The sequence below is a fragment of the Lodderomyces elongisporus genome, chromosome 5, assembly GCF_030384665.1.
Source record: "Lodderomyces elongisporus chromosome 5, complete sequence".
Taxonomy (NCBI): Eukaryota; Fungi; Ascomycota; class Pichiomycetes; order Serinales; family Debaryomycetaceae; genus Lodderomyces; species Lodderomyces elongisporus.
The window spans coordinates 1421680-1444676 of record NC_083677.1 but is presented as its reverse complement, the minus strand read 5'-3'; the positions used below and the strand labels follow the sequence as shown (position 1 = coordinate 1444676).

The 22997-nt window shown below is 36.9% G+C and overlaps 6 protein-coding genes across 6 annotated transcripts; 4 read left to right on the top strand and 2 right to left on the bottom strand. All coding sequences in view use genetic code 12, as the record gives it.

The window, feature by feature from the left end:
* Positions 1 to 1278: 1278 nt before the first annotated feature.
* SCS7 (fatty acid alpha-hydroxylase) lies at positions 1279 to 2409 on the top strand (the record flags this gene model as incomplete). The annotated part of the gene is made up of 1 exon (XM_001523045.1): positions 1279 to 2409. One exon carries the CDS (start codon positions 1279 to 1281, stop codon positions 2407 to 2409), a length of 1131 nt encoding a protein of 376 aa, XP_001523095.1.
* A 345-nt stretch (positions 2410 to 2754) lies between these two features.
* PVL30_004397 (uncharacterized protein) lies at positions 2755 to 4047 on the bottom strand (the record flags this gene model as incomplete). Its single annotated transcript, XM_001523044.2, has 1 exon — positions 2755 to 4047. The coding sequence occupies one exon, from the start codon at positions 4045 to 4047 to the stop codon at positions 2755 to 2757; it is 1293 nt and encodes a 430-aa protein (XP_001523094.2).
* A 4078-nt stretch (positions 4048 to 8125) lies between these two features.
* On the top strand, positions 8126 to 9406 carry PVL30_004396 (uncharacterized protein; the record flags this gene model as incomplete). The annotated part of the gene is made up of 1 exon (XM_001523042.1): positions 8126 to 9406. The coding sequence occupies one exon, from the start codon at positions 8126 to 8128 to the stop codon at positions 9404 to 9406; it is 1281 nt and encodes a 426-aa protein (XP_001523092.2).
* Positions 9407 to 13191: 3785 nt separating this feature from the next.
* On the top strand, positions 13192 to 14292 carry PVL30_004395 (uncharacterized protein; the record flags this gene model as incomplete). The annotated part of the gene is made up of 1 exon (XM_001523040.1): positions 13192 to 14292. One exon carries the CDS (start codon positions 13192 to 13194, stop codon positions 14290 to 14292), a length of 1101 nt encoding a protein of 366 aa, XP_001523090.2.
* A 1947-nt stretch (positions 14293 to 16239) lies between these two features.
* PVL30_004394 (uncharacterized protein) lies at positions 16240 to 16698 on the top strand (the record flags this gene model as incomplete). The annotated part of the gene is made up of 1 exon (XM_001523039.1): positions 16240 to 16698. The coding sequence occupies one exon, from the start codon at positions 16240 to 16242 to the stop codon at positions 16696 to 16698; it is 459 nt and encodes a 152-aa protein (XP_001523089.1).
* Positions 16699 to 17406: 708 nt separating this feature from the next.
* On the bottom strand, positions 17407 to 19107 carry PVL30_004393 (uncharacterized protein; the record flags this gene model as incomplete). The annotated part of the gene is made up of 1 exon (XM_001523038.2): positions 17407 to 19107. The coding sequence occupies one exon, from the start codon at positions 19105 to 19107 to the stop codon at positions 17407 to 17409; it is 1701 nt and encodes a 566-aa protein (XP_001523088.2).
* Positions 19108 to 22997: the final 3890 nt, after the last annotated feature.

Below are 22997 nucleotides of genomic sequence, written 5' to 3'. Positions count from 1 at the left end.
ACCCGTTTATGTTAACTTCTTTGCCCTTCATGCAATCTTTAAAGCCTGCAACGTTGATATTGAAGGACCGATGAGTACAGTTAATTGTGTATGTTTTATAACCAAGATCAATAGTACTTTAGGAGGCAGCACAAATGAAAGCGATACTCATCAAAGAGAAGTAGTTATAAACTGTTCTTCTGAACCCTACAAAACAACATGTTTGATTCTATAGATAGTTTTATGAAATAACGTGATATGCGGAAAACCAATGAATTAATTCAGCAAAATCAGAAATCTCACCAAATCGCATCAAAGCACAAAGAAAACAGTTGATTTGTTAGCATAATTAAATAATTGACGCGTCTTGTACACATCGGCTTTACTCACAACAGGTTGTTGAATATTTTTCTGTTTTCCGTCGGTTATTCTCGTTTAAATTAAGTGGTGCAGAATATAATGCGTTGGGTATCAACATCCAAAAGAATATATATATTTCAAAAAGAAAACAAAAGAAAAGTAACATACACACACACACACATACTCACACTTTCATTGTATCCTTGCGATTCTTGAACTACACTGTGAGGTATCTGGTTATTAATGGGATTTATCACCAGCTTGAAATTTCATTTTCGTTCAAAAGCAATATGCCAAAAAAAAAAAAAAAAACAAAGATGAATATCACATGACCAGAGCATCTACTGCAGGCCCCTATTCTTTGTACCATTCCCCCGCCCCCTTTTCTTTTCTTTTCTTTTTTTTATTTCTGTTTATTATCTCCTATTTCCCCTATTGCTTGTTTCTTACAAACAAACAAACAAACAAACAAACTATGTATGCATGGATGTGAGACACGACATAGAGCAAAATCGGAAAGCAGAAAAAAAAAAAGAAAAAAAAGAAACGACAAAAAACAGAAAAGTGACATCTTTATAAAACACAAAGAATCCATATTAAGAAATCATACCACTGCAAAAATTAAGTACTCTTCTCTTCCTCTCGCTTCGCCCCTTCTCCATTACACACTCAAAGTGAAAACAACCTGGATTTCCGACGATATACTAATATATCCATATCCACATAGACTCACAGGTGTATTTATAGAATATAGATACATATATCTATATATTTGCTTAAACACATATACAAAACTAGATTGGACTGAACATATTTAGTTAAACTTAGTTGTCCGACTTTATAATTTTCACCTCCAACCCCCCCTCCCACACACACACTCACACACACACATACACACTTATTTACTCATCAGCTTACACACTAGTCGCCCACGTCCAGATGCCACGAAGTTTACCATTATTGGCAAGTTCGGAAGTTGCCAAACACAACACCAAAAATGACTGTTGGGTTACATTATACCAGAGAAAAATCTACAATGTTACTGGGTTTCTTGATGAGCATCCAGCCGGTGCCGACATCATCTTGCCCTTTGCCGGTAAGGATATCACGGAAATCATGGCAGACACCACTAGCCACGAACACTCTGAAAGCGCCTATGAAATGCTTGACGACGAAATGCTTATCGGCTACATGGCAACTGAAATTGAAGAGCGCGAGTTGATTGAGAATAGGAACAGAACCCCTGTAGAGATGAAGTTGAATGAGTCGGATGATTTTGACATGTATGAGTTCCATGACCATTTACCCCCAGCAGAGAAGTTATCTATTCAAACCGATTTTGAGGAAGATGCCAAAAAGCACAAGTTTTTGGACTTGAACAAACCATTGCTCATGCAATTACTTAGAAGTAACTATTCAAAGGAGTTTTATTTGGACCAGGTGCATAGACCTAGACATTACGGTAAAGGTTCTGCGCCATTGTTTGGGAACTTTTTGGAGCCACTCTCATTGACTCCGTGGTGGGTCGTGCCACTTGTTTGGCTTCCACCCAATATGTATTTATTCTACATTGGTTTGACCAATCAACATCCATTAATTGCATTGAGTTTATGGGCCATGGGATTGTTTGTGTGGACAATTGTTGAGTATGGTTTGCACAGATTTGTTTTCCACTTGGATGGATACTTGCCCGACCATCCTGTGTTTTTGACTTTACACTTTCTTCTACATGGTGTCCATCATTATTTGCCCATGGATGGATACAGATTGGTTTTGCCACCTACATTATTTATCATCTTGGCATACCCATTCTACAGATTGGTTTTCTCCATCTTTCCATTCTACATGGCATGCTCGGGATTTGCCGGTGGTACCTTGGGCTATATCATGTATGACGTTACTCACTATGTTTTGCACCACACCCATTTGCCCAAATACCTTCAAGACTTGAAGACGTACCATTTGGAGCACCACTACAAAAACTACGAAATGGGTTTTGGTGTCACATCAAGGTTCTGGGATGTGATTTTCAACACTGAGATTGAGAGCACATACGAAAAGAGAAACTAGGATTTTAAGGATGATCAACTTTCTGTTTCTATGTATACACGCATACATGATGTAGAAACAAAAAATGAATCGTGAATACTTTTTGTCGTTATAAGAATATAATTTGGAAAGAAAAAAAAAATTGTATACTTGGACAACTGGAGAGGAAGGAGGTGATTGGGAACAGTTTCACCATGCATAGAATAAATTAATGCTTTAATAATTGCTACTTAATAATAATGTTGATAATGGTAATAATGGTAATAGCAGTCTGAATAATAATAATACTAATAATAATTTTAATAATAATAATAATAATAATGGCAATAGTAATATCATTAATTACTGAAATGAAACCGCAATCTATTATATCGTATACACGTCTTCTAAATCTTCGATTTCTTCATCTTCATCATCATCATCATCATTATGTGCAACCCGGTTGCTCTCCTTGACCAATTTTAACGCATTCAAAATGTTTGTTTCAAGCTTAGATTTCCTTTCAATCTCTGCATTAGTGTAATCCATGTGTTGCTCAGCAAGATCAGTGTAAGTGAGTGGGCCCTGTAATGGTATATTCTGTGACCCCAAGTACTTCAAATATTCAACAACATTAAACCCTCCATTCTCATCAAACACTTTACTCACTGCTTTCTGATCAACGGAGTCTTCAAATTGGTACACATTTGCACTTACGCCTTCGCCGTCAAACAAAAATTTACATTGTTGAAACACGTTTTCCAACGGCACCAAACTCATTGTCTCCAAATTCGGTCGCGAAATTGCATTAGCCACGGCTGCTGACACCACATGTTGCCATTCAATAAGGGTTAATCTCATTTGTTTTTGCACTCGTGGTGTATATGTGCGAAACAAAGTGTTCAACACCTGATCAAATCGTCCTGCAATTTGATTGCATATAGGTATAAGTGTTTGGCGAGGCAATTCGTCGGTCATGTAAAGTGATTTATCAATTTTCCCCTTTTCTTTCATTTTCTGAATCTTTTGCTGAATTTTGGATTCAATGAGTCCATGAATGGCATTAACAAGCACTGATTTGGCATTCGGCGCTGTTTCGTGGTAGACTATATCAACCACTCTCCGTTTCATCTCTTCTTCAGTCAAGTGTTGTCCGTGAGCAACGGGTTCGCCACTGGCGTTATTTCCAGGTTGCTTTTCTTCAGTTCTATATTCTTCTTCGTCATCGTCACTTTCCTCAACATATATAGATTCATTTTCCACTGGCTTGATGCCTGTTGTTTCGTTATTATTATCATCATCATCTTGACTATCATTTTGCTCGCTTCTTTTTCTAATGTTATTACTCTTGGAAAGAAAACTCTTATTCTTCAGTATTTTCAGTCCTTTATTCGTCAATCGATCGTGCTCGGCAAGCAAATATTTATTCATATCCTCGTCGAATGAAATGTCATGTTCATATATTTCAGAGTCGTATGGGTCAATCACATCATCTTCAAACTTGGTATCGGGAATAGGAACCTCCTCGAATCGCTTAGGCCATGTTGACCATGCCCGTTTGGGGAAACGCGGATTGATGCGATGGAGGAGAAATGTAGAGTATAAATGAAGCGGTAAGTTTGTGGCAAACTCATAATCAAGCGCTTTCAATGTTTGACGAAGTTCCAGCTTTGTCGTCATGTCATATCATGTCATAAGCTGTTTTCACGAATGGTTGATTCAAATTGCTCTAGATGAGATGTATCTATCTACTTGAATTCAAACAAAAATAAAAAAATAAAAAAGAGCAAAAAAAAAAAAAAAAAGGAAAAAAACAAATTACAGAGTAAACAATAAACCAGTCTGCGATAAGAAGAGTCGGCGGTTAAGGGCGAGCGGCATGAAGAAGAAGAACACTCGCAATGTGTCAAATGTTGAAAAGAAAATGCAAAATGCACCAATTTGGAAAGTGCAAAACTTTTGGGTGTGAAATAAAAAAATAAACTGGAAGATAAAATCACCTCCACACACTTGCAACAATACCACTTATACTAGACTCAATTGTAGAAGCAATAGGCAGGAGTAACAGAGCAGCTACAGAAGCATTCGACGAGGGAAATGAATTGAAGGACAAAAAAATAAAAAGTAATAAAACAAAACATGAAGAGAAAGCTTTTTTTTTTGGGTAATTGAAGGAGGTGGCTTTGAACCGTAAGGGCTCAATTCATAGTGAAGCTTTCTCTTATTGTAATTTTTGTTTAATTGGTTTTGGAGGAATGTAGTCCCATTGTTTCCACTGTGAATGACCCAAAACTTGTATATTCTAAAGTTTTTGTTTTTTTTTTACCTCGAAACCTTGCTTTCCTATCCCATCAATACCCTCTTCCTATTTTTTCGATGTCTATAAACTGAAATTGATGAAACAATATTGTGTGTTTTTATCTGTTTTATGTTTTACCTGCAAAAGGATAGATACGTATGTGCAGGTACAGAAGAGGTACAGTAGAGTTGCGGAAGAGGTACACGAGTGTCTTGATTCGTCTTGACGTTTATTCCGAAACGTGCATCATGCAACTTGACAAACAAGGATGAGAATTGGCGTAAATATTGATTTAAAGTGGTATGGTATGGTATGGTATGGTATGGTATGGTATGGTGCTGGTTGTGGTTGTGGTTGTGGTTGTGGTATTTTTTTTTCTGTTATTGTTCTCGGAGTGCATGAAATTTATGCAGCTAATTATCCTACTTGATTTGATAAGATTACTCAGTTTCCAAAAGGACTAGTAAAATGGAATTCACAAATAAAGAAACAAAGCTGAGATGGATGCTTTGGTAAGAGAATTTCCTTGCATCTGTCAATCTTTTGCTTTTGCTTTGTTAATGAATACAACGTATCTTTAAAAAGTTCTGGGCCTTTAGACGACGGTAGACTGCAAAACAGTGGGGTGTGTTGGTCACCGTAATAGCCGATTACGATAGGACCTTGCGATATAATAAATTAATTAATTAATTAACATATAAGTAAATAAATTGAAAACAAGAACAACTGTACTCTTTTATTTTAAGGCATTTTGAAATGGCGACAAAAGCATTAGCAACACAAGCACCACAAACAAGACAAACAAGAGCAACCCAGTAATGGTTGAGGGCTTAGTTGGAAGGAATTTTAGTAAACCTGACAAGGAGGAAGGGGGGGGGGGGGGGCAAAAAGATGAGACGAAATGAGATGAGGAAAATCGAAGAAGAATAGAGAGGAGGAAAAGAGACAGGAATAGATAATTTTAGCGATGCTTTCACCTACCTTTTGGAAAAGTACACACAGCTAATGCTGGTGCATTGTTCTTCAAAGGTAAAGAGAAAAGAAAAACCATTGTGGGTACCAAACAATGTCGCTCTTGTTTTCCTTTAGTTTATTTCACGCAAAAGAACAGGCTTGAATGCAGGCTTGGAATATAGCAAACACAGTTGTAGTAATGGCAGTAGTTGTTGTGGTAGTGGTAGTGGTAGTGGTAGTAGTTGTGGTAGTTGTGGTGGTTATGCATATGATCGAACCACTTCACCTTCTTTGCAAGTATTTTATTTTGCTCATTGGCTGAATAATGACTCAATTACTCACATTGACAAAAGGTTCATTTACTTTGTGGCTTTTTGCAAAAACAATAAAGAAATGATGATAATAAGTACCTATCCCACACCCATTCCTTAAGCCCGCCACATTTACTAACGTCGTTTTTGGAAGATTATTTACCCAATTGTGTATAATTAGAAACCTCTCCTGTTTCTCCAACTTTTCCTTTTCTTCTGCTCTATTATGTTGGTTTTTTTTTTATTTATTCTTTTCGGCACTTGTATTGTATAATTTTCTTAAAACGAGTAGGACAAAATTTGCTCAATGTATCCATGTGATGGCTTTTGCGAGATAAGAAATGAAATTTGCGGATTAAAATTAAACAAATTAAAAGAAAGAAAGTGAAAGAGAGAAAAGTGAAGGACAATAGAAGGACTAGGGGAAAGAGCAGTTCAAAATTTGCGTCAAAAGAAACATTGTCTTTAAAGCGAATGTTAGGAAAAGGAAATGGAAAAGAAGGAGGAGAAGAAAATAATGAAGTGTAAGATACTTGACAAACATGTAAGCATTTGTATCCTTCAAAGTCAACAACGTTTATCTCCAAATAAAATTAAGATTCAAAAAAAAAAGTCCAAAGTCCAAAATTCATAATCTTTTCCAGATATATTTTTCTTTTGCAATCAAGTCGACAAACCTGTGTATCATATGTTCCACTCTGCTCGCCGAATTATACTCTCCTTTTTCTTTTTCTCTCCACTTCAAACAATAATTTTGCCGACCTCGTACCTAAACGGTGACCCGCTGATCTTCAAAACCGTTTTTCTAAGGTGACTTTTCGTATTATAGTGGACTGTGGTTATATATGAGAGGAGAAATGAAAGCGTGGAAAAAAAAATGGAGGGAAAGGAAGGAAAAGCTAGAAAGAGAGAATGAAAAAGTGTCTGTTTGTATGTCTGTGATATTGTTTCAATTCGGCCCGTCAATTTCATGTAACATCGCATAACCCTCACTTTTTTCTATTCATTTGGCATGCAGTGGAAACCAAACAATGCAAATTCCAAAGGATTAAAGCCACTAAAGGACAATTGACGATATAATACTTGTTTTACTCAGCTGCTTTTTGCATTCAAACTTATTCCCCCTTCTTCCCTAAAAATCAATGGAATGGATGAACGATAGAACCCAAGAACAAACATTCACATGCTTCCTCGCCACTACTCATGATATGTTGTTTCAAGGTTAAAGTTCTTCTTCTTCTTCTTCTTCTTCTGCTTTTTTTTTTCTTTCTTTTTTATCATGTCTTTCCTCTTCAAACATCCTTTCACTAGTACTCCAAACTTGAAAAATAAAAAAAACATTTAGTTCTACATTTTGTGGCTCACCATGGTCGAAAAAAAAATTCACGAATAACATAAATATTGGCTTCTAATTCAACCCAGTAGTAACACTGGCATCGGTTAGTTGATTGTTCTTCTGATTCCTTTTTTTTTTACCTATTATTATTATCCTCTGCAGAAAATAATAGACTGCATTTTGTACTTCTCATCGATGCTACGACCCATAATTCGCAACAGCTATTTCTCTTCATTGTCTTCTATTGTAAAGAGAATGAGAAGTAGCAACCATGAAACACGAATTCCGGATTCCGACCTCGGTTTCACCGTCAAGGGAATTCATTAGAAATGAAGAAAGATGATGAAAAGCACAGACAGAGAGAAGCGAATAACGAAACGAAACGAAACGAAACGAAATAAGTGCTTGATGGAGTTTTTGCTTGTAGTGAAATTGACAATAGTTCATGCATATGAACATGCATGCATAAATGCATGGACACACGTTTTCACGACTATTGTGGCAATGGTGGTTGTTTACCAACCACAATTTTCTATAAATCAATGAAAAGAAAAACAATGCTCTTGTGTTGAGCGTATCACACCATAATTGACACCGAACTTTTGATGGAAAACTCAGGGTGGACAACATTTGAACCACATGTTTCGAAAATGAAAAAAAAACAAAAAGAATTGTAAAGTTCAATTTGTTTCCAGAATGGTATAAATAGTGGTCAAAGTCCACAAGTTGAGTTGAATTGGATTTGTTTTGAATCCTCTTTCTAGAAAACAACAAACAAAACAACAAAGAACCAAACACTCTAAATTTCAAACACTCCAAAAAACAATTCCAAAACAAACTCGAAAAACTTTTTTAACTATGAGATTAACCAAAGTTTTTGCCGTTGTCGCTGCTACATTCACTGTCTCTGCTAACGCTGCTGCTATCAACCCTGCAAGTTTTGCGCCAGGTGCTCAAGATGTTGTCATCTCGGGAGCTGCTTACTCCAACTTGCTTCAAGTTTTGGGAGTCACCGAGGCCACTGCTGCTAAATTGGGTTTAGTCGAGGGCCAAACTGCTGGTCAGTTGGCCAATGAGGTTTCCAATCTTTTGGACCAAAAGAAACGCCGTGAATTTATTGGGGAAGAATCTGCCAATGCTGGTGCTGATGCCATAGTCCAAAGAGACTTGATTAGTACCTTATCCCAGATTCCACTCTCATTGTTGTCAGACGCACTTAACTTGTTGGTTACCGGAGGTATCACTGCCTACGATGAATTGTTATCCGTTCTTGGAATCAATGCAACTGTTGCTAACGAATTGGGTTTGTTGGCTACCGAAACAACTTCTGAATTAATTAATCTGATTGCTAAACTCATTGAACAGGCCATAGAAAATGGATTTCTGTCAGCCAAGAGAGACTTAGCACCTGACACCAAAGTTGATTCAAAGAGAGACTTGATTGGAACTTTGTCACAGATCCCACTCGATGTGTTATCAGGTGCTCTTAATTTGTTGGTTACTGGTGGTATCAGCACTTTTGATGAGTTGATCTCATACCTTGGAGTCAATACTACTGAAGCCAACGAGTTGGGTTTGTTAGCTACGCAAACCATTTCTGGTTTGGTAAATCAAGTTGTCAAGCTTGTTGAGGATGCAATTGAAGACGGTTTCCTGTCAGCAAAGAGAGACACTTTAACCGATGACTTGTCGCAAATTCCACTTGAGTTGTTGACCCAAGCACTCCACTTTTTAGTCACTGGTGCAATTTCTGGTTTTGATGACTTGTTGGGGTTCTTGGGTATCAACGCCACCGAAGCCAACGAGTTGGGTTTGTTAGCTACGCAAACCATTTCTGGTTTGGTAAATCAAGTTGCCAAGCTTGTTGAAGATGCAATTGAAAACGGTTTCCTGTCAGCAAAGAGAGACACTTTAACTGATGACTTGTCACAAATTCCACTTGCTTTATTGACCGCTGCAGTCAATGCTATTGTTACTGGTGGTATCTTGACATTTGACCAATTGATTAGCTGGTTAGGTATTAGTCCCACCGTTGCAAACAAGTTGGGATTGTTTGCTACTCAAACTATTTCGGAATTGCTCAACCAGTTGATTCAACTTGTTGAGACATCAATTGAGAATGGTTTCAAGAATGCTTAAGAAAGGTATGCTATTTTGAAACAGCTCAAAGTTTGTTGAGTTTTGATCGTAAACACAAGTCTGCTTTTTGTTTTTGTTTTTTGTTTGTTTTTTTCGTCTTCTTTCCTAGAATACCCTGAAAGCAAAAATTTGCTTCTATCCCGTTTATATTCATTTGTTTTTTATTATTATTATTATTATTATTATTATATTATCATTATTGTTAGAATCTGCTTTTTTTCTAGTGAATTTCAGTTTATGTTTTAATTTTCAAATCCTTTTTGTCTGACTCAGGGCAATCCACTATGGGAAGTCAACTGGTGGGTATGGCAAATACAATACATTGCAATACGAAAAGGATGTTTTACTCTGGCTAAAAGGAAAGAAAAGTAAAAGTAATTGCATTTTCTGCCTCCTTTCTCACACAAACTGAAAATTCCGCTTTTGGTGACGTCTCCGCTGTTTAGCCCAAACACGACTAGTTCGCAAATACTAGCAAACAAGTCTAAGTAGACCACCACAAAAGTAAGCTTTCGGTATGAACAACTTAGCAATTCATCAACCGGGCCCGGTCACTTTTCAATAAACCAGAGTGTATATGGCTCCGAAGAATTGAGAATAGTTGAAAAAGACAAAAAAAAAACAATTATACATAAAATGGCTTAGCTATTGTAATTTTTTGGTGGTGAGGGGGGGGAGGAGAGAGAGAGAGAGAGGGCGGATAGAGAGAGAGGGAGGATAGAGAGAAGGTATGTTATCATCAAATTACCCACCTCGCCTTTGCTTCCTCCAACCATTAAATAAAAACTACAGTATTGTTTTCACTGACATGACACTACAATCTATTGTTTTTTTTCATATTACTATGGCGTACATTTGAGTTTTGAGAAAAAATCAAGATAATTTCAAGTACTAGGTTAAAGAATATGTGAAGTATGGGTTCTTTCAGCCAATTAGATTTTCGATTATTAATATTCGTTATCGCTTATTGTCACTTAAAGTGTCTGTTATTACTTGTTATCATTTGCTAGTACTTGTTATCATTTGTTATTACTTGTTATCATTTGCTAGTATTTATTATTACTTGTTATTACTTGTTATTACTTGTTATTACTTGTTATCACTTATCTTATTAGCCCTCGACTAATTCTAGGATTTATTGTTCTGGTGTGGTGACGAAAGAAATGTGTCAACAATGTCAACTATTGTTTAGTCCATCTCACAGGACAACGCAGGTTGTCTTGCGTCATCACGCAATGATTTGTAGCTGCCAATAATTTTCCAATCTCACTGATAAGAGAATTGCGCACATCGTGCACTTGTTCAAGATCTAATCTCGCATCCATTTTGAAAATATGGAAAGATGGTCAAGCTGGTTAAGTTGAGATTCCGGAGAGAGAGAGAGAGAGAGAAAAGTGGCTCGAGAAAAATATTGGAAATTGGGATATTGATTCGCTTGACCATGACAAAGACACAGGCTGAGGTGTAAATAGAAACAAGACCACGAGGGTATGGGCAAGGATACACATCCCCCAATACAACTTATTGCTCAACATCCTCATGTATGGCTTAGAGTTCTTAAAAAATGGGCTTATAAGCTTTGTGTTTATACTCGCGCTTTGAATAAAGCTTGTGGTGTCCTATTGTTTACCAGCTTTTTCAAAATAAAAAACAAACAAACATCGGAAGCTAGTGGAGGCGCAACATTGGAGAGAACCACAGAAAAAGAGCAGTGGGTGGGTGAGATTACTTACGAGCAAAACTAACAAAGGAAAAAAAAATCTTTCAAAAACAAAAACCAGTAAATCTAAAGAGAACAATAAGTGCTTATCTATGATTACAAAAACAAGTATAACTATGTCCGAAATAAAAAAGCATAGAAAGAGTAATAATGCATTATTTCCACCGAGAAACGTTGAATTGGTAATTTCGACTTAGACCTTGGGCAAACCATACTTGTGGGTGGTGATGGTAATGGTGGTTATAATGGTGGTAGTTGTGATTGTTTTGATAGCTTTGATTGTTGTTGTGGTGGTGGTAGTAGTTGTGGTGGTGGTGGTTGTGGTGGTTGTTGTTCTTGTTGTTCTTGTTGTTCTTGTTGTTGTTGTTGTTCTTGTTGTTGTTGTTGTTGTTGTTGTTGTTGTTGTTGTTGTTGTTGTTGTTGTTGTTGTTGTTGTTGTTGTTGTTGTTGTTATTGTTATTGTTGTTGTTGTTGTTGTTCTTCTTCTTTTCTTGCTTTCAATGAGTATCACACACACTTTAACAATCGCAAATTCATAGCCATTATCATAGATTTGTATCATGCCAAATCTCAAAGTCAATATTGGTTTCTTGTTTAAATCCCTCACAAAAATTTCATGAAATTTTTTCGCCAACTTCGCTGTGGCATATTTGGATTGAGAAATTAGAGGTGGGTGAGAAAGGCTATGACAAAGTGGAAATGTGAAATTATGTTGTGGAAATGTGGATTATATGGATTACTTTCTTAATTCCGCTTTAAGGATGCAACAAGACGCCACCATCATTCTGATCATCATCAACACCACTACCACTACCACCACTACTACCTCCACATTCACCATCATTATTATATTCTTTGTCGTTCGTTAATTTGTCGTGTCCTGTCTTTGGTTAGTTTTTTTTCCACGAACGCAAATCTAGTGCAGACCAACTTAAAATGTGCTTTCTCCAGGTTGCACAAAAGTAAATAGCACAAAATTATGCAAGGACTCATCAATTCCCGATTTTTTTTTTACACAGTTATCGGGATCTGCAATTTTGGCTAGTGAATAATATAATAGCTTTGTAAAGCAAGCTCAACAATAGCTTTCGTTATCATCAGCAACAACAACAACAGAAAGAACAACAAAACAACAACTACTACAAGTACAAATTCAATCACTCTCAATTCTGCTTTTGCTTCAGCTACCACTTTCAATCGTAACGACGGTGATAAGACATTTTCCCACTTGAAAGGACAATGAAACGGGCAACAATGACAAAAACTATGGATAACATGGAAAACAATTTCTTGTACAATTCCTTTGTTCCTTGCTCCGGTTTAGGACATCAAATCCAATTCGGGAAAACGTGTTTGTATTTGTTTATAGCTGAATTTGGTTGCTAGCACTAAAAAAAAAACAAAAAAACGAGCTGTATAATAATGGGCGGGTCTTTACTTGACAGTGATTTTGTAATATCATCACAAAGTGAATACACAAAATGAATGCAACCACCACAATTCTATCTTTTGATGTCAAACAAAAAAAAAAAAGAACTAATATATGGATATGAATGCTTTAGCAGTCTTTCAGCAATATAAACAGTGAAACAATGAAAAGCAAGAACAAGAAGAAAAAAACAAAGAACGCTACTCGATATTCATTGCGGACGCCTCATATTTTCTGCTGGTGCTGGTGCTTTTGTTTTATTTATTCACTTATTTGTAAACTATACCATTTTTGCACTAGTCATGTAGTAACGCAAGGGTCAGCTATGGAATTTGTCAGCTTCCAAAGGGCCTACTTACTTTGCTTATTTTGCACCTTCTGTTCCAAAAAAAAAATAAAAATAAATAAATAAAAGACCTAGTTCAGTTCTGACAAAAAAAAAAGTATAAATTCTGGAGTATATTTCCTTTGAATTGATGGTTCTTCTTTTGAAATGAAGAAAAACATTAATCAAGCAAAATCTTTATCCAGCTTATACCCTAAACTTCAACTTTGACTTTGACATCAAATCTATTTAGTTCAAATCAACCCCTATCTGTTTCAAATCAAAGGTAATTTATACAAATTAAAACCAAAATGAAATTCTCAAACGTTCTTATTGCTGCTGCTGCCTACATTGTTGCATCCAATGCTGCTGCTATTCCAGCTGCTCCCGAAACTAGCAAAACCCTCGTGGCCGCTAGAAATTTGGATTTGAATACTGAAGTAGACGCTAAACTTGTTGCACGTCAGGATGCTGCAGATGATTCAGTAAATACTATTGTCAAAAGGGGTACTGAAGACCTCTTGAGCAAAGTTCCACTTGGCACCATTATCAAGGCTGTCGACTTGGTTCTTGCTGGTACAATCAGTGACGTTGACTCATTGTTATCCTTCCTCGGTATTACTGTTGCGGATGCTGGTGCATTGGGTCTCAGTACCGTTGACGGTCTTGGCGCTTTGGTCAGTCAATTAGTTGGCTTAATTGGTCAAACTGTTGACGGTCTTTTAAGTAAGAGAGATGTAGAAAGCATCTTGAAGAAAATTCCCCTTGGTGCATTATCTGAGGCTGTTGGTTTGGTTGTTACTGGTACCATTGGCACTGTTAATGATTTATTGACCTTTTTGGATCTTACTCTTGATGATGTTGCAGAGTTGGGTCTCAGTACTGCTGATGGCGCAGGTTCTTTGGTGAGCCTGTTGGTTGGATTGATTGGTCAAACTGTTGATGGTCTTTTGAGTAAGAGAGGTTTAGAAGACCTCTTGAGTAAAGTTCCACTTGGCACCATTATCAAAGCTGTCGACTTGGTTCTTGCTGGTACAATCAGCGATGTTGACTCATTGTTATCCTTCCTCGGTATTACTGTTGCGGATGCTGGTGCATTGGGTCTCAGTACCGTTGACGGTCTTGGTGCTTTGGTAAGTCAATTGGTTGGTTTAATTGGTAAGACTGCTGACGGTCTTTTGAGTAAGAGAGGTTTGGAAGACCTCTTGAGCAAAGTTCCACTTGGCACCATTATCAAGGCTGTCGACTTGGTTCTTGCTGGTACAATCAGCGATGTTGACTCATTGTTATCCTTCCTCGGTATTACTGTTGCGGATGCTGGTGCATTGGGTCTCAGTACCGTTGACGGTCTTGGTGCTTTGGTAAGTCAATTGGTTGGCTTAATTGGTAATGCTGTCGATGGTTTACTCTAATCAGATGATTTTGTTTGTTTTTTGCTATCTTTGTTTACTATTTTTTCTTTCTTTTGAATCTGACTTAATCCAAGTCCCAGCAGAATAAGATAGATTAAAAAAAAAAATGTTTTAGTTTACTCGATGTTTGTCCATTGCTTTTAGTCTTTATTAGTATTTACACCGTTTATACCATCCTTATCCATTTATACCTTATACAAAATTTGTTTCTATAAAGAGTCAAGTGCGTATTTACTTTACAGTGTAGATTTAAATAAGGAGCGCGAATTCTAGATTTCTGAGCGCAATATTTTTCTTTGATCGTTTCAAGTATATATCAAGACTGCACTCCTATAACGAATTCTGAAATTGAGTGAAACCAAATCACAAGCAGAAAGTAAAGCTTCATTTTTTTCAACTTTAACAATTATTTTTTCAGAAAGAAAGAAAGCAAAATGAAAGAAAAGATATATACATGTCGTCTATACAGTTGCAACGTCTAGACTTTCGACTATTGTGTGAAACATCACAACCAACATTAACTGCTAAGTCCGCTCATAAAAGCTGCATGTTTTTTTTTTTCTCATGGCTCGAAACCTTTCCATTCGTTGCTTGCATTTTCTTTTCTTTATTTTACCAGGTTGCCTTTGTTTTATTATGAATAGTATATTATAGTCGACTGGTTTCTAGTATAATATTCTTCTTAACATTGATAATCATTAACAATAACTATCAACAATAGTTCCTAACAATAACTATCAACAATAATCATTAACATTAGCAGCAACACCCAAGAGAAAAAAAATGTGGAAACTATGAAAATTATTCATTAGGAAAGCAAAATTTTCAGCTGAGCCTATCAGCACAATGCATGAATATCAAAGGGAAGTTATTTTTTTAAATCATTAAATTCTGAGCGTTGGAAATTCAGCCCGTTTTGGTTTTTGTCTTAAAGCCACGGCAATACCAAAGGGAACAAATATATCCTTGGTCTCTGAAACTTTGGAATTCAGAAGCTCTTGAAATTGTTGACAGAATTGAAAAGCGAGTGATAAACCTAATTGATTTCCCATAAGACCATCACAAATCACTGTTTTAATTAACCGAAAACTAAAAAGAAGGAAAAAAAAAAAAAGAACAAAGAAAGAAAGAATTAAAATGTCGATCAATAACGTGCCAGACTAATTACACTGTGGATGTGTTTTAATCCTTTTACACAAAAAAAATTCTAACCGTTCTTTCGATCCATTATGAGATAGTGTCAATTAAAAGCTGTTGTCTGAATTTCTCAAAATTTTATATACACACAGCTGTTTTTGCAAGGTTTTCAACCCCCTGATAAACAACTTTGTCGCTAAACGAAAGAAGTACATTTTCGTTTGCACATGTTATGAACACAGAGCTTATTGTTTCAAAAGCAAAAATGAAAAGCCCATATAACCAAGTATAAGAAAATTGAGAATAAGAATAAGAATCAAAATAAGTGGAAATTTGCGGTATTAACGTAGGTGAAGAACAAACCATTGCAGCACTCTGCTTGCTTAAGAAATTATCCGCCTTTCGTCTCACCTCCCTTTCTTCTTTCCTCCCCTCCTCTTCTATTCCTCCACCCTTTCTTGCTTTTTTTTTGCCCTTTCTTTATTGTTATAATGCTAATCTTTGGGCAATGGGCATCTTTTACTATGTTACAATGGCTTAAAACACTGCCTTTTTTTTGGCTTCTGTCCGAATTGACAGATTACCAAAAAAAAAAAAAACTATATAAACAATTCAGTTTTGCTTCCAATCAAAATATTTTTTTTATAAGTCTTTTTCTTCAAAAGTCCAAGGTTTAAGATTACAAGTTTTACCAATTCCAGAATCATACGGCAATTGGTTTTTCTTTTTGTTTTCTTTTTGTTTTCTTTTTTGTCTTTTTTGTCTTTTTTGCTCAAATATCTACTTTGCATCAATAATCAATAGTTCATCATGAAGTTTGTACAATTGTTTTTTGCAATTGCGACTCTTTTTGCTACGTTGAATGCAATCTTTTTTGGTTACCCCAACAAAACTGATGGAAGTATAATTTTTGGTTTGCATGACAAAAGAGAAGAGGCAAAACCAGTGCCACTTCCAAAGAGGGAAATCAAAACAGGAACTGCCTCGTATAGATATGGAACAGGCAAGAGAGACACGTACCCATTACCAGCATGGATCCCGCTTGAATACTTGGATGGTGTTGTCAACTCGTACCTCAACCACACCATCCCAAGAGGGAAAGCTGGTTTCGATAAGGTTTTGGAAATATTGCACATTAATGCAACCTTGGCTTCTGAGCTTTACTTATTCCCAAACCAAACGGCAATAGCCTGGGCCGGCGAAGTGGCGATTATTCGTGCTATCGAAAGAGAATACGCGGAAACCCATCCAGCGCCTAAACCATTCTAGGGTAGGTTTGTTTGTTAAAGAGATGTGGGCTATTACAAGGGGGGCGTTTTTTCTTTTTTTTCTGTTTTATGTTTTTTCTTTTTTTCCTTTTTTCTTTTTTTCCTTTTTTTCCTTTTTTTCTTTTCTTATATCCATCATTCAAGGTGAATTTATAGATTTAGTACCTTAATGCCATGTTTTGTTGATAAAATATTTTTCATATCCTAAATTTCGCTGTTTATCTATTTCTTGTTTGACCAAGGAGAAGTGTATAAAGTAACTTGAAAAATAAGCTCACTAGGGATTTTAAAAAATCTAGTTACAGTCCAAAAGAAGAGGGGTGCTGGGTTAATTTGCCGAGATGTTGCAATTACACAAAATGGTTTTCAAAAGTTTATCAAGTTAGATCACGTGAGGGTAAGATGGTATATACTATTGAGCAATTTCAAAACTATACTTCTAATCATTGAGAACCGTATTCTCTTTGAAACTTATTCGCAACCCCACAACAAAGAAACATCTATTTTTATTATTATTATCATTATTATTATTATATATATAAGCAAACAGATAAAATCACACTTTCAAATGGATGTGTGTCCTATGATGTACATCCACATGCACAGCCACCCACTTGTGATGGCACAATTGCACAAGTGCAAAAATTGCTCAATAGCACACAAGAATTGAAAACAAAAAAAAAATTTAGTAAACGTAAAGTATAGAGACTCACTCGCTGCTACTGATGGCTGCATCTCTTGTATACTCTTCTGCATCATCGTCGATCTCACTCTCCAGCGCTTTCTCTTCATCTACCCCGTTTTGTTTCCTCCTTTTCTTCTCGTCCGATGCCACAGTAAAGTTTTTTAATATAAACTCATCCGCCACATCTCCATCCAATCGATCTAGCTCTTCGCGTGGTATAAACAACGGCCAGATCCATTTGGCGCAAAATGCAAGAAATAATAGAACACCAGGGAATCCGACTGCCGCAATGGTCAAGGTAATTACAAACTCTGCAACACCACCTATGACTTCGAGTACAACGTATATGTAAAACCATTTCTTCGTAGGTAAAGCATGGATATCTCTGAAAAGCTGGGGACAATTGGGATCGTTTTCAATATAATGCTTATCCAAGAAAATGTATCTAATTCTATTAGTGACGATATTGCCGTGAAGTCCCGAGATCGCCATGATGAAGAAAAGACCCGAAAGAACTGCTTGAGGGACAAGCCCCAAGATTACTAGAAACGGCCGCGACATCATCACAAAGGTCATTATTCCTTGCACTGTATTGGTGACTCTTTGTTCCACCACCGAAAGCTTCTTTCCGCTATGGTCATAAACAACCAAAGAGTCAGTGTGAAGTGGTGCTTGCGGGATAAGACCATTTGGTGGAGGGATACCCATAATTCCAGCAAACCCTGTTGTGAGTCCAAGTAAGAGGAAATCCCAATGGAACGATGCTGGTTTCTTGAGTGGGTACTCCTTGGACTGGCACATCAATGATGATACATTGTGGTCAAAGTAAAAAAGAAAAGTAAGGAGAATGGCAAATGGAATGGCAAGAAACACGTCTCCAACCTCAATGTTTTCGCCCGGCCAGAAATGAATAAACCATCCGTGTGGTCGTATATCGCCATGTTCAGTTGGCTGAAACGATTTGGTTATTGGTAATCGAGCAAGCTCTGTATCGTTCAATTTCCCACCAAAATGGATGAACCCGGTAAAGAAAATCACCGATGCAACTACTCCATAATCGACAAATACTTTTCTGACCCAGGGACGAAAGTAGTGGAGATAATTTCCAAATGTGGTTGATCCTACACCACAAATGATCATACACAAAGCAATCATGACCGAGCAGTATCCACTTGCCAAGTTAACATCGTCAAACTGGTTCAGCAAGATCTGGATCCCCTTTTGGATATAGACCAAGTTGATAAAGAACCCAAATATATCACACGAGTAAAGACTAATGATTCTCATCCAGGAGATGTAGTTCCCTACTGCAATTATAATATGGAAAACCATACTCCATAAATATATCCAACACATAAATGGAAAATATGGAGTCCCTCGTGGGGTCATTAGCTCGTACACGGTGTAACTAAAGATTGAGATGGGACCAGTAACGCCCACGATGCACAAAGGCTGGCCCGAGAACAATCCAAATACAACTCCACCAAATGCACTGGACATGAGAACCTCATTCACTCCATAGGCATTATTGGTCTTATCGAACATATCCTGGGCAAATGCGATTGCTGGAAGCAAGTTGGCGAAAAAGATGAATGTAGACGAAGGGATGACTCGATAGTTCCACGCATCAGTAAAGTCGGACTTGTAGTACGGGAGTCTGGTTTTGATATCATGATAGATACCATACCCAAAATAGTTGAAATGCTTAAACGATAGCCTCTTCATCATGAAAACAAAGCAGTGTGGCTCCAGATTTTTGATTTTTTTTCTTTTTTTTGCTAATGTCTTACTTATGGGCTGGTGTAGAATAAACTACTTGTCCACTTCAACTTTCTTTCAAGTAGATAAGATATGTGGGAGGGGAGGAGCGGGAATGCAAAATTAAATATATATACAGAAAAAAAAAACAAAGGAAAGAAGGAAAGAAGATTGTCACAGTGCGACACACACTGGACGCTCTGTGCCCTCGTTTCCGCTAAGTGAATATTTGGAGAATATTGCACGACATGGGAAACTTGAAACTTCAAACGAGATGAGTTTATATAAATAGGAACGAGAAGTGGTAAAATTAACTTATCACTATTATATAGAAATATCGGTAAAATATAGATTTTATACGGTCAACTACATTGAACACAAATCACTAGGTGAACGTGCAGAGTGTATACTCTCACGATTCTCCTTACTAGTGACTTTGTATGAGACAATTTACTCTCTTAACTTATGAGCATTGAGACCTTTATAGGTGCGATCATTGACAATTACACTTAGTTGGAATATAGCCTATCAAGTCACGAACTCAAACCGCTGGTATCGGTGAGCTACCAGCTCAAACCGATGCTCAGCAGTCGTACACTTGTTACTTGTGACAGTGCTATGCGACAGAATGGCGACCAGAGTGAGGACCTCAAATCCTTGCAAATCATGTTATTTGAATGATTTGATATGGTTACCTAATATTTCAAGTAATTGATACATTGGTTGAGGCTACTGTTAAGCAGTATTGTCGACCAGGATATTGAATGATCATGACATTTCAATACCTTGGCATTTCAACATTTGGTCAATATCATTTATGAGAAGGACCTGTGGAAGAGTAAATCTCCTATCCACGAATTAATAGCTTCACTATTGTGAACTACAGTTTAAAGGAGGAGCTACTCCTCATTGGAGAACTATGCGAGTTTAGTCCAATGGAACATAATGCATCGTAGTCATCGGGACGTATCCGAGACTACACCAGAAAATATCAAATAGCGTATACTGTCAACACTTTATGATGGAATATTCACCCATCAGTTGACAAAGGGCGAAGGTTGTAGACGTTAGACAGAGTGCAACTATAGACCGAATAGAGTCGTGTCTGCTGACTTGGCTATAGTTTGAAGGCTGTACGTGTGATAGGCATGGCGTTGAAACGAGTACCGAAGATTGCACGGGTATAAGTGGCTACCCTCAATTGGTGCAAAGATCGAGGAAAGTATTTTTAGGATAATGACCACATCCCTAATTTGGGTTTATATCATTTTTTTAAAAAAGACTTATTACATTCTAGAAGGTAAATAAGCACCGTTAAAGCAGCGTTTAAGAAATCATCATTACTGTCTACGGACTCATCTGAGTATGATGGTAGCAGACTAAACAAACTACACGGGTTATCGGTGAGGTAGAATTACACCAGATAAAAACGGCGGAGATGGTAACTACCGAGGGAAAGACTAAATTGCATCTCGCAAGAAAGACTTTATAGCATCTTGAGAGAAAGACAAAATTGCATCCCGAAAGAAGCAACCAATTATTATTATGAAACCTCAGTGTTTCGGGTGAGAAGATACACCTTTCAAAAAACGACGGAGAAGGTAACTACCGTGGGACAGAAGCCCAAAGGAACAACCAACAAATTTTATGAAACCTCAGTGTTTCGACGGAGAAGGTAACTACCGTGGGACAGAATCCCAAAGGAACAACCAACTTATTTTATGAAACCTCAGTGTTTCTACAGGACGTTCAATTATTAGAATATTGGAGATGCTGACTTTCCGTTTTTAGTAGTAGGGGAGTTTTTAACCGAAGTCTTGATATTTTGTCGACGAATTCCGAACAAACAGACCCAGGCGCGCGGCTAGTTGATGGTGAAATGCTTTTTACTTTACCCAATGTATTGTCGACGTCGACTCGTAACCCGCACGGCGTGAAAGATAATTATATCCCAACAATAACTGAACAAAACCCGCAATATTTGGTTTTTGGATTTGAAGGTATTCATTTGCTACAAACGTTGATGAGAACATTTCCCTTTTTATTCAATAGAATTTCAGGAAATTGTCGAAACCTTTTGTTGCCGCTTCGCTCACTTTTAATAGGTAAGCCTTTGCTTTGCAGGGGGGGAGGCCACAACGGTTATCATCATACTGTACAGTTATCTTACCTCAAATCAATATTTTTCCAAAGTACAACTGAAATTAGGCCGTATCTTTCATCTGACTTTGAAGGGGGGAAGATGTCACAGTGCGACACACACTGGACGCTCTGTGCCCTCGTTTCCGCTAAGTGAATATTTGGAGAATATTGCACGACATGGGAAACTTGAAACTTCAAACGAGATGAGTTTATATAAATAGGAACGAGAAGTGGTAAAATTAACTTATCACTATTATATAGAAATATCGGTTAAATACATAATTTAGACGGTCAACTACATTGAACACAAATCACTAGGTGAACGTGCGGAGTGTATACTCTCACGATTCTCCTTACTAGTGACTTTGTATGAGACAATTTACTCTCTTAACTTATGAGCATTGAGACCTTTATAGGTGCGATCATTGACAATTACACTTAGTTGGAATATAGCCTATCAAGTCACGAACTCAAACCGCTGGTATCGGTGAGCTACCAGCTCAAACCGATGCTCAGCAGTCGTACACTTGTTACTTGTGACAGTGCTATGCGACATCATGGCTCGAAACCTTTCCATTCGTTGCTTGCATTTTCTTTTCTTTATTTTACCAGGTTGCCTTTGTTTTATTATGAATAGTATATTATAGTCGACTGGTTTCTAGTATAATATTCTTCTTAACATTGATAATCATTAACAATAACTATCAACAATAGTTCCTAACAATAACTATCAACAATAATCATTAACATTAGCAGCAACACCCAAGAGAAAAAAAATGTGGAAACTATGAAAATTATTCATTAGGAAAGCAAAATTTTCAGCTGAGCCTATCAGCACAATGCATGAATATCAAAGGGAAGTTATTTTTTTAAATCATTAAATTCTGAGCGTTGGAAATTCAGCCCGTTTTGGTTTTTGTCTTAAAGCCACGGCAATACCAAAGGGAACAAATATATCCTTGGTCTCTGAAACTTTGGAATTCAGAAGCTCTTGAAATTGTTGACAGAATTGAAAAGCGAGTGATAAACCTAATTGATTTCCCATAAGACCATCACAAATCACTGTTTTAATTAACCGAAAACTAAAAAGAAGGAAAAAAAAAAAAAGAACAAAGAAAGAAAGAATTAAAATGTCGATCAATAACGTGCCAGACTAATTACACTGTGGATGTGTTTTAATCCTTTTACACAAAAAAAATTCTAACCGTTCTTTCGATCCATTATGAGATAGTGTCAATTAAAAGCTGTTGTCTGAATTTCTCAAAATTTTATATACACACAGCTGTTTTTGCAAGGTTTTCAACCCCCTGATAAACAACTTTGTCGCTAAACGAAAGAAGTACATTTTCGTTTGCACATGTTATGAACACAGAGCTTATTGTTTCAAAAGCAAAAATGAAAAGCCCATATAACCAAGTATAAGAAAATTGAGAATAAGAATAAGAATCAAAATAAGTGGAAATTTGCGGTATTAACGTAGGTGAAGAACAAACCATTGCAGCACTCTGCTTGCTTAAGAAATTATCCGCCTTTCGTCTCACCTCCCTTTCTTCTTTCCTCCCCTCCTCTTCTATTCCTCCACCCTTTCTTGCTTTTTTTTTGCCCTTTCTTTATTGTTATAATGCTAATCTTTGGGCAATGGGCATCTTTTACTATGTTACAATGGCTTAAAACACTGCCTTTTTTTTGGCTTCTGTCCGAATTGACAGATTACC